The following is an 11,544-nucleotide window of genomic DNA, read 5'->3' on the forward strand; positions in this document are numbered from 1 at the left end:
GGAAAGTCAAAGAGTCAGGACCCAAAAATAAATTAGGGTAGTCCATTTTTCTTTTTTCACGTTCTTTTGCATGCTCCAGGAACAGAGAGCAGCTGTTCAGTTTGGTCAACATGTTTTGTTTATAAGCTTTGCATGCAGATTAGGGGCGAGAGTCTATGTGTATTGGTATCCACGTGTTGTTGGACTGACTCACTGTAGTCCGTGTTCTCTGAACGAACGAGGATGCCTAAATCAGAGAAGGTAAGTACTTACAGTCATTCAGTGCTATTCCTGGGGGCTGAGGGCAGCTGTCAAGACATGTCTCCACACAGCTGCTACTGCTCAGAAGGCGCTGAATCACACCATCTGGGAACAGGAGTGACTATGAACCACTGCTGACAGCAGGCAGAGATTCACACTTACAGCACACCTGATGACTGGAGAGAAGTGCAGATGCATGCGGTCATATATAATAACACCCTTAAACGGTTCACAATATATTTTTAAATTAGTTCAATTGAAAAAATGAACTGAAAAATCCTAACTGAAATGGCGATTTTTCACTTCGAAGTCAAAAAATGGCCTGGACTAAATTATAAAAAAATGTAATTAATTTGTTTGCAGGCAAGTTCTTGTTCACTGTGTAATTTATCTCACCTGTGGTAATTTGCAGGTGCATAAAGGGTACAAATTCACTTGGGTGGTGGACCATTCTCAATACACACGGGAAACTGCTGAGTGTGAAAAACTCAGCAACATTGTTTTAAGGCTTAAAAATCCTTCTTTAACCCGTCTCCTCCCCTTCAACTACACAGATTAAAGTTAATTTAGCAAGTGACATCAATAAGGGATAGTAGCTTTCACCTCAGTCTGTCATGTTTTGTGTGCATTTGACCAGATCTGTATAACCCTAAGATGATGTGCACTGGATCTAAATAGGAATGGTGTTTAGAGAATCATCTATGAACTATCTCTGAAAAGTGGTCTTTCCTCAGATTGTCAGATGGGTCTGTTTTGTTTAGAGGCCAATCTTCTCTGTCAACACACTCCTTTTCTGACAAATCCAGCTTTTGGGGAGTAAGTCTGTCTGTCTGCACTGGACCCTCAGGAGGAAGAGAAGGATCCCCCCACAGCTGGTTCATTCTGACCTACATGTATTCTGAGATCAGAGGCAGTGGCCAATAGATCGGCAGCAGGACCCCCGGAGTCAGTGAATCAGGAGCTAGGGAGACCCTCCAGGAAATGTGTTAGTGTGTGAGCACACTAAGAATAACATTTATTTACCCACAATGCTACAGTACTGTGCCTCTGAGTTAAGCCAGGCTGATATCTAAATCACGAGCACTGTGTTGTCACCGATGCCTAGTCTATATATTGCAGAGATGCAGTTCAATTAAGGGGAAGACAATTCCATTTTTATAAGCATTACAATTCCCCTATATCAATCCTCTCTATTCAAAACTCAGCAGTCAGACCGGACATTCAGTCAACATGGATTATCAGAGAAGGTAAGATTGCTTTTGTGCCTGCTTGAATTCTCATGACCCCTTAGGCAGGACTCAACGTTAAGAGCATTACCTTCTTTACCCTAGGAATGTATCGAACCCACTCATGAGAGTAGTGGTGAGAGATTATTCTGACACAGAAAAATATATGTACAATGAACAAACTCTGGCAGAAACATTTGCTCAGGGGATGGTGAGTGAGTAACTACTGAAAAAGAGCTATAATGCCGTAACAGGGCTTTATAAGGCCGTAAGGGACATGAAGTGGGCAATCTCTAAAGAAGTCAACTGGGGGAGAAGAAGTACAAGCCAGGCTCTGAGAATAACAGGAGAGTACCAACAGGTTCCGATAGAGCCTCAATAAGGTCGACTGGGACTTTGATGATCAAGCATTTCCCGTGCCACCCAAAAAACATGCACATTGAGCATGGAATACCAAAATAAGATATGGACAGTCAAGACATAAGAATTTAAAAATTGACATTTATTCTTGCCTGAGGCGCGTGCTCGAAGGTTAATGTTTCTCAAATAGCTCAACTATATAGTTTAATGTACATGACTTAACATACATTAAGTAACCCCTTGACATTAGACTCGTAACAGGAGGCATTACAATGCAATCTATGTAACAGGTCAGAAATAGGACAGAGAACCATCAGTGCATCCTCTTGGACTTGGCTCTCTTTGTCACTGACCTCTTATTCTGGTACACTTCTCATCCGTTATACCGCTGATAGTTAAGGCAGTTTTTACCATCTTACAGTGGGATCATGTGTATTTAAAGCCTGCTGACATTAGGCAAGTAATTGTGCCATTTCCCTTTCTTTAAATGTCAAAGATGTTATATTTCCTCAGTGTTTAACTGACTACTGCTGCAAGGCTAAATGGTAATTGTCAGATAATTGTCATTCCTCTCATTGCTAGGTGATCAGCTCTAATTTCAGACGAGGTCTCCATTATGTGGGTAGCAGTTCCGCGATTTACAAGAGACGTGCAGTTAAGCACTTTGAATGGAAGTTATTTGTGAAATAATGTTCAATTTCTATAGTCACATAGTTCTATAAATAGCAGCACACAGTATTTCTGAATAGAACACACATTATATTTACATAATTTCAACAAAAAAACAGATTTTCTTTTCACATACATTACACATGACAATGTGACTGCTAGTGTCAAAATACCGTTAGCACTTTGGTGTCATTTAGCACAATACTGCTGTTACTGCTGTAATATTTGTGTGCACAGGTATCATTCTAGCCAGGCGTTACATGAATTGACCAGGCAAACCACTTCATGTATTATAGACTTCAAGTAAAGGCAGGAAACTGACAAAGGCATCAGTCTGTACTGTAGTCAGTCTAACTGACTGATATTGACACTCAGAGCCTTGATCATTGTCCCTCTCTAGACTGTTGTTGAAATTTCCCCTCAGCTCCTCTATGGTCAGCTCCAACAGCATCCGATATGTTCGCAAATCCTTGTTCTCTGTAAAACATAGGATACAGTCAGAATATTACAAATACAAGCAATGTGATTAGATGAAACCACATTAAGTCACGCAGGTAAAAGAAAAACACATGCAAGTTCACTTACTTTAAAAGCTGTTCTAGTTCCCTTTTGATTTTGGTGACAACTGGTGGACCCTGATAGGTTAAAGAGGTGTACAACTGGACCAATGAGGCTCCGGCACAGATCTTATCCATGGCATCTTGTCCACTGGCTACACCCCCAACTCCAATAATTGGCACCTTACCTTCAATGAGAAAGAGCAATATTGGATGAATGAAGAGAACATTCTATACACCACCACCCACAATCAATCAGGCCAGTATCAGCTGCAGCAACAGCCATTAGCAGTGTTGTGATGATCCTTAATTTATCCTACCTACCTTTTGTCAAGCTGTACATCTCTCTCACAGTGCGTGTACAGAGATCCTTGATGGGCTGGCCGCTCAACCCTCCCACCTCTTTACTCTGGGGGTCCTGTAGGGTCTCAGGCCTGGATACTGTCGTGTTGGAGACCAACAGCCCATCCACACCAAGCTAAAACACAAATCATGATTACCCATTTGACCTTACCCCATAATACCAAACCTAATTGTTCCAGGCACACTTGAACGAATACACTCAGGCTGTGTTTAGACAGACAGCCCAACTCTGATCTTTTTTTCACTAATTGGTATTTTGACCAATCAGATTAACTCTGAAAAAGATGTGATGTGAAAAGATGTGATTGGTCAAATGACCAATTAGTTGGAAAAATATCAAAATTGGGCTGCCTGTCTAAACGTAGTGTGTTCGTTCACGTGTGCCTGGAACAATTAGGATGCTACACTAACTCCAATGGAATACAGAACTCACTTTTAAACAGAAGGATCATGAAAAATAAGTTACGATTTGTTCATATTAATTCTCAATGATTGGACTGTCTGACAAATTTATTGTAACGTATCCAATACTCTTCAAATATCTGCTGTGCTTTCTATTGGTCTTTTTCCATTTGGAGTCTGTCCCCTTAAATGAAAACAGAAAAACAGAAACAGTCCCCTTAACATAGAGAGTGGATAGGAGGCAACACTAATGCATTCAAATCAATTTGGTGATATACGTCCTCTGCTCACGGCAGCAGGACTGCTCTGATGACGGCTACAGAACAGAAGCCGACTACGTGAGTGGGGTGAGAAGTGTGCTCAGCAAACAGGAAAAACACAGATGACCAAAGTAACCAGCCCCAAGTCATTGGGGGCTATATACTGTAGGTTAAGGCTTGGTGAGTAGGCTACATAGAGAAGCCCACAGAACCACACTGACCCCCGCGTGGCCAGGCCCCCGACTGACCCCCGCGTGGCCCGGCCTCCGACTGACCCCCGCGTGGCCCGGCCTCCGACTGACCCCCGCGTGGCCCGGCCTCCGACTGACCCCCGCGTGGCCCGGCCTCCGACTGACCCCCGCGTGGCCCGGCCTCCGACTGACCCCCGCGTGGCCCGGCCTCCGACTGACCCCCGCGTGGCCCGGCCTCCGACTGACCCCCGCGTGGCCCGGCCTCCGACTGACCCCCGCGTGGCCCGGCCTCCGACTGACCCCCGCGTGGCCCGGCCTCCGACTGACCCCCGCGTGGCCCGAACCTCCGACTGACCCCCGCGTGGCCCGAACCTCCGACTGACCCCCGCGTGGCCCGAACCTCCGACTGACCCCCGCGTGGCCCGAACCTCCGACTGACCCCCGCGTGGCCCGAACCTCCGACTGACCCCCGCGTGGCCCGGCCTCCGACTGACACCCGCGTGGCCCAGCCTCTGACCCGTGTGGCTCGGCCTCTGACTGACCTCTGTGACCACATCAGCAATGTCCTGCTTATCCTGGGCGGTGAGGTCAGGGGCAATCTTTACCAGTACAGGTGGCCTGCTCCCCCCCTGTAGGGCATCACGCTCCTTCAGCACCTGGATGGGGGAGGTGGAATGGAGGGGGAGACAGGAGGGTACAGGGATACACACGAGCCACACACACACACAGTCAATGAGATCCATCACATCCACACAGGTCAATAAGATTTAACAATGTACAGCACAACACGGAGACCAAACAAGAGCAATACAGCTGAGCAGTTGTTCCTAAGGTTAATCGTGTTCAAGCCAAACAGCGCTATGCTATACTTGCTTGTGTGATGTGTATGTTGTCTAATGGGAAGTCAATTATCTTTTGACATAGAAATCTATATGAAAGCTCACCGGCTATATCAATAAAAGTTTAACAGAACTGAACAGAAACACCAGACTTCAATAAAGGAAAAGTTGCAACAACATGCTCTCTGGAAAGCCAACGATACTGTAAACATAAAATAAATAACATGTATGATATCACATCTGAGTGTGACATCCTGGGTAAATAAAGGATATATAAATCACATCTAGGTCAGCCAAAAATTGCCAGCCACTGACCTTGTACAGCAGTTGTCGCAGTTCCCCTTTCCCCTGCAGGTCCCTGAGGCCTGGGGTGTTGGGGCTGCTCACGTTCACCACCAGGTAATCAGCCAGAGGGCCCAGCGTCCGCACCCCCTCCAGGTAGTCTGCTGCTGCATCCTGCGACAGCTTGTTCTTTCCCAGGTTGATGCCCAGGGGCAGGCCAGCTAAAAACACACAGACAACAGGATTTATTCCAGTTATGAGTCCCTGGGAGAGGTTAAGGTCAGAACATAAATAGAATGCCAGCGACTGAATTAATGAGAATACATTGTCCGCAAGCGTCAACTGCGTCACGAGCGTATAGTGCATCAAATTACGCCTCGATAACACCAACAGCGTCTTTGCATTTTGGTACACCAGAAGTACCCGCATTTCCAATGGAACGCTGTGTTCGCCTTGCAGCATTGAGTTGCAGAGGCAGTTGCAGTGCGCTCTGTGTGGTGCATAAGTTGGATATATCGAATGTATGCATTAAACTGTATGCATAAACAGCTTGACAGAGACGGTAGGCGAAGGTGAATGTTGCACACGTCGCCAGATGATGCTGAGTACCATTTTGGGCAACACCACTGTCGGTGTGATCGAGGCATTAGGAAGCAAGTACATTACGGAGCAATGCTGGTGAAATTAGCAGATCAATTGTAAAAAATAATAATAATAATTGACTGTTGGTGCATTGTTACCTCTGGAATTGTGAAATGTATAATTAAAAAGTGTCTATTTAGTGTTCATACGTTTAACTGCGCGCCAACATCATGTAGGCTGGCGCTTGTGAAAAACGGTGTAGCAATGCATGAACGCAACGACATTCTACATTTAGAAACTGGATTTGGTTTTGGGAATGATATATCACGTGAACAACAGTATCACCGTTGTTGCTGACAGCCGATTGGATTGAAATGCAGCTGAAACAACGTGCATGGTTAGTGAGTGCCTTGGTTGAAATGAATTAAATCTGTTCCAGAGATTGAGTGGGTTGTTGGTACAAAGGGAATTGTTACACTCTTCCCTACTTTGCTAAGTAAAGTTGTATGGTTAAAAAGGTGAATTGGGTTGTAGGCTATGGTTTATCTGACAAATAGATGACCTATTTGAAAGCAATACAGCGGCCTACCTGTTTTGATGATGGGCATATAGACTCTAGGCTACTATGGCTGGAAAACCTAGAATGAGGTAACTCAGATTTCAAGAGACTATACAACCGTTTATAAACCGATTTCCATTACAATTACGGCTTAATAACTGGTTTCGATTACGTTGTTTATGTGAAATAATGCTTGCCAGTCTCGCACAAGCAAATTCACGCGGTTAACGGACATCCCCCTTGTGATTTCGGCTTAATGCCCCAATCGAAATCAGTGGGGCACATTTTGTTACGAATGCTCTATTTTACTGAAAACTAGTGAAATATGCCAAATTGAATTCAATCAAACTTGAAACAAACGCTCTTCATCAACGATATAAAGCAATGTTTTAAAAATACAACGGTGAAAATGTTTTGTTGACAAAAACATTTTGGTTGTTTGCTTTTTGACTGTCAATACAAGACAGTATGGGCAGGATATTTGTAAGTGTTTATTAGCTGATCTGCAAGAGTGCAACTGGTATCAGGAACACCTCTCTGAGGCAGGGGAAAGGGAATGTCCATATAAAAATACAGGCAGAGGATTATAGTGTAGTGTAGTTGGCTGTGTGCCTGAGACACTTATAAGCTCACTGTCAAACCCATCTATCAGTCTGACAGACAGGACAGAAACATGAGTTGTGTCTCTAGTACCTTTAGTCAGCTCTACCTGGGTGCCTTCTCTTGCCTTTAGTCTCTCCCGTGCTGCTGCAAGACCACAGCTGTTGAACCCATATCTGAAACATACCCACAACATAAGAGGTTAAGTTCATGTAACACACAAAAAGCCATACATTTGCCAAAAAAAGCAACTATAAGCAATTTGGGATCCATTCCTTTATCATGCCATTATGATACAGTACGTGTTAATCCCTGATTTTCTAGGGTGCACATTCAATTCATTTGACTACTAAAATACATGAAAAAAATAATTGCAGTCAGTTGAGTAAAACTGTATTAAACACCACCATAAGGAAATTAGGCCTTTAATCATCTAATGCACTCATCTTGACTTAACTTCTGGGAAGCTGTGTTGTTGTACACTGAGGAGTGAAAGAAGCACTCTGGCATATTATTATATGAGGGGCTTGTTAGTCTGAGCATCTCACATCCCAGCATATCATCCATGCTAAATTGAATTAATCATATTGATTCGAGCCTAATATACAAAGACTTATTGTCATTTACTAACTACATTAAATACAAGACAAACAACTTGGATACATCCACAGTGAGCTCCAAATTGGGACAGTGATACGTTTTCTGTTGTTTTGGCTCTGTACTCCAGCACTTTGGATTTTAAATTATACAAAAATGACAGCACTTTTTGTATATGTATGTATATATATATATATATATATATATATATATATATATAGTCCCCCTCATTTTAGGGGACCAAAAGTATTGGGACAAATTATTTTACATGTGTATTAAAGTAGTAAAAAGTTAAGTATTTGGTCCCAGACTCATAGCACGCAAATACTACACAAAGCTTGTTACTCTACAAATTTTGGGGATGCAATTGGTGTTTGTTTTGGTTTTGTTTCAGATTATTTTGTGCCCAATAGAATTGAATGGTAAATTGTTTGTGTGCATCTATAAATTGTTGCTAGTTTGAGTATGTTTGCAACTGGTTTGGGATTATTAATTTTTTAAGAGAAGATAAAAACTTAAAGAAATGAATATAAAATAAATGTATTGTGGTATTTTTGAGCCACTATTATTGTAAACACTTCTAAGTTAATGTGGATGCTACCATGATTACGGACAATCCTGTATGAATCATGAATAACGATGAATAAGAATGTTAGATGCACAAATATTATAACCGCTCACTATTACAATGGCATGTGAGGTTAGCATCTAAGCATTTTTTTTTGGGGGGGGGGGGGGCAAAGTGACAAAATACACAATTTAATTTCTGTTGGGCACAAAATAATGAGTGAAACACAACCAAAACAAACATCAAATGCATCCAACAAATTTGTAGTCACAAGCTTGATGCTATCATTGCGTTATATGAATACGGAACTAAATACTTAACTTTTTACTACACAAGTGAATTTTTCCTAAAATGTTTGGTTCCCTAAAATGGGGAGACTATGAAAAGAGCAAAAATGCTCTAATTACTGAACGGTTCACCTGATGTGGATAAAAAAAATCCCTCAAATTAAAGCTGACATTATATCATTCCAAAGTACTGGAGTACAGAGCCAAAACATTTTTAAAAATGGCGCTGTCCCAATACTTTGAGCTCACTGTATTAGCCCTATTGTTGTTGTTCTAGGGCAGTGTTAACATCAGTCAGTCTGTGGAATTTGCTATTCAAAACACTTAAGAAAATCACAGAACGTATCACACTCACCCCTGAAGAAATGGGATGGTTCTGGATATTTTTTCAGTGGTTTGCTCTTAAATGTTTAGAACAATATCAAGCAAGCATAGACAGCCATGACAAAATGCACACTTCTTTATTGTGTAGCAATTATTTACAAATACTTGAATATATGGACTTACATTTGGATCTGGGACGCTTTTCCTGAACTGAGGATTAACTTCTCTGACAACCAATATGTCCCTTCATATACGCAAAGTACTGTGTTCTATCAACTCAATGTATGTTTGTGCCTTGGCATCTCATTTCACAGCACTTTCAGAGAATGAAAGCGAGCTCAACGAGGTAGCAGTGTAACACCCTGATAACATTAATTTGGCACCTTTATTTCAGTTTGAAGAAGCTGTGCTACAACAAATATAAAAGGGAATTCATATTATAGTCTGTCACTAGCCTCAATGTAAAAAATTATTATTATATATTTATTTTTTTAAATGTGTAGGCTTATCCCCTTTGAACAGAGTTGAGAATGACAAAATAAACTACCTGTGATGTCTCTGTTCGCTGCCGTTTGACACAGAATTCACAAGCTAAAAACATTCATCTATAATGAATGACAGTCAGCCATGCCATGGTTCAGTAGCCATGTCTTATTCATTCAAAACCGTACCGGTTGATGACCGCCTGGTCAGTGGTCAGTCTGAACACACGTGGTTTGGGGTTCCCCTCCTGGGGTTTGGGGGTGATGGTCCCCACCTCCACGAAGCCAAAGCCTAGTTTATACAGCCCGTCAACAGCCTCCCCATGCTTGTCAAATCCTGCTGCTATCCCTATGGGGTTCTTGAACTTACGGCCCATGACGTTCACTTCCTGGAATAAGAAGTAACAACTCCAGGTTAAAATTTTGCCTAAATTCCATGGAAGTACACAGTGACCAAAATAACAGTTACAACTGTTTATAATGGCCTCCTGGGTGGCGCAGTGGTTAAGGGCGCTGTATTGCAGCGCCAGCTGTGCCACCAGAGACTCTGGGTTTGCGCCCAGGCTCTGTCGTAACCGGCCACGCCCGTGGGGCGACGCACAATTGGCCTAGCGTCGTCCGGGTTAGGGAGGGTTTGGCCGGTAGGGATATCCTTGTCTCATCGCGCACCAGCGACTCCTGTGGCGGGCCGGGCGCAGTGCGCGCTAACCAAGGTTGCCAGGTGCTTCCTCCTACACATTGGTGCGGCTGGCTTCCGGGTTGGATGTGCGCTGTGCGGCTTGGTTGGGTTGTGTATCGGAGGACGCATGACTTTCAACCTTCGTCTCTCCCGAGCCCATACGGGAATTGTAGCGATGAGACAAGATAGTAGCTACTAACAATTGGATACCACGAAATTGGGGAGAAAAAGGGGTCAAATTCAACAACAACAAAAAACAAACATTTTTTTATTTTTATAATGAGATTTGACTCGAGACAGTGGGAGTAAAGGTTCTCAAACAAAGCATACATTCCGTTCTAATCTTACATCAGCACAAAGGCAATTCAGTGTAAGCAAGGAGAGTGAAAACACCCAACAGGAATTAACCTAGCCTGGTTAAACCAGACTGAACATAGCAAAATCTGTTTGCATGCCAGGCCTCCCACACTGACCAGTGATGCTGGGTCCTGATAGCGGTTCAGAGGCACCAGACCCAGGCCGATTAACCTCACAGCCATGACATGGGCTGTCTCTGCTCCCACAATCCTTTGCAGCAAGGGCATGAGCTGGTTGGTGTAGAAGCGCTCATCTCCCACAGCAGTGAGGTAGGAGACAAACAGGACGCTGCCGGACCCTATGATTTTCACTGCGTCCTTTAGACGCTGCAAAGAAAAATCAAACAATGTGATGGGAATAAACTGAAATATGATGCATACTGTTGTTGAAGCACATCAGGTGAACTGAGGGGTGTTGCAATTATTTTTCTATTACTAGATGACAGAGAGTGATCCTGAATACCCAGAGAGACTAACGTTACCAGCTTTGAACAACCCAGTGGGTATAATTCAGCATGTCGGATTCTGTCTAGTCATTCAGGATTCAGCAAACAGTTAACTAGCTTACCACTTCACAGAGGCTGGTTACATGAAAAAGCTAACGTTAGCTAGCTAGTCACAGGGTAGCAAGCTAAGTTAGCTAGCTCACTTCATTCAACACTCTGATTGTAGAAGCTAACGTGAAGTGGCTACTGTCCAGTTTCGCTTACCAAATAGTAAAAACATTGTTCATGACAAATACAAACTATTAAAACATCACAGTTTCATCAATGACGTTACCTTCAGTTGTCCCGCCATGGATGTTACATCACTTTGCAAATGTCTGGAAGCATTTCTCTCACATTGCCGAGAACCACTTCCTGAATGTAATCTCACGATACTTCAAAGGCAGCTATGAACATGTCAAGTCAGAGTCAGAGTTCAATGATGATTCTGCAAGATAAAAATTACAATTTGTTATGATTAATATAATAAATTAATATGAGTAAGACAAAGGACTCATTAGTAACTCTAGTACTTCACTGAGTAAATTAGCACAAATAGGATCAAATAAAATGGCAGATGTTAAAGATGAAGGGATAGTGTATAAGCCTCAATTAATTTCATAAGCCAATTGAAAA

The 11,544-nt window shown here is 42.8% G+C and overlaps 1 protein-coding gene across 2 annotated transcripts; it reads right to left on the reverse strand.

The window, feature by feature from the left end:
- Nucleotides 1–1,947: 1,947 nt before the first annotated feature.
- LOC139411398 (dihydroorotate dehydrogenase (quinone), mitochondrial-like) lies at nucleotides 1,948–11,290 on the reverse strand. 2 transcript variants are annotated; one of them, XR_011634597.1, is made up of 10 exons: nucleotides 11,204–11,290; nucleotides 10,541–10,750; nucleotides 9,578–9,777; nucleotides 7,224–7,306; nucleotides 5,423–5,610; nucleotides 4,811–4,924; nucleotides 3,377–3,530; nucleotides 3,081–3,240; nucleotides 2,040–2,972; nucleotides 1,948–1,978 (listed from the first exon to the last, which is right to left on the reverse strand). XR_011634597.1 is itself a non-coding variant. In XM_071157703.1 (9 exons), exons 1-9 carry the CDS (start codon nucleotides 11,219–11,221, stop codon nucleotides 2,879–2,881), a joined length of 1,221 nt encoding a protein of 406 aa, XP_071013804.1. In that variant the 5' UTR covers nucleotides 11,222–11,288; the 3' UTR covers nucleotides 2,039–2,878. The 2 variants fall into 2 exon arrangements, 1 of the variants encoding a protein (XP_071013804.1); XM_071157703.1 differs by lacking the exon at nucleotides 1,948–1,978 and having other exon boundaries at nucleotides 2,039–2,972; nucleotides 11,204–11,288.
- Between the last annotated feature and the right edge of the window lie 254 nt (nucleotides 11,291–11,544).

Source organism: Oncorhynchus clarkii, chromosome 6, assembly GCF_045791955.1.
Source record: "Oncorhynchus clarkii lewisi isolate Uvic-CL-2024 chromosome 6, UVic_Ocla_1.0, whole genome shotgun sequence".
NCBI classification, from domain to species: domain Eukaryota; kingdom Metazoa; phylum Chordata; class Actinopteri; order Salmoniformes; family Salmonidae; genus Oncorhynchus; species Oncorhynchus clarkii.

Bases quoted from the DNA above. Each gene is read 5' to 3' on its own strand.
- LOC139411398 (XM_071157703.1), bottom strand. The intron at 9,778-10,540 runs GTCAGTGTGGGA...TTCTTATTCCAG, and splicing joins ATCAGGACCCAGCATCACTG to GAAGTGAACGTCATGGGCCG. The intron at 5,611-7,223 runs GTACTAGAGACA...GTGTGTTTTTAG, and splicing joins CCAGGTAGAGCTGACTAAAG to CTGGCCTGCCCCTGGGCATC.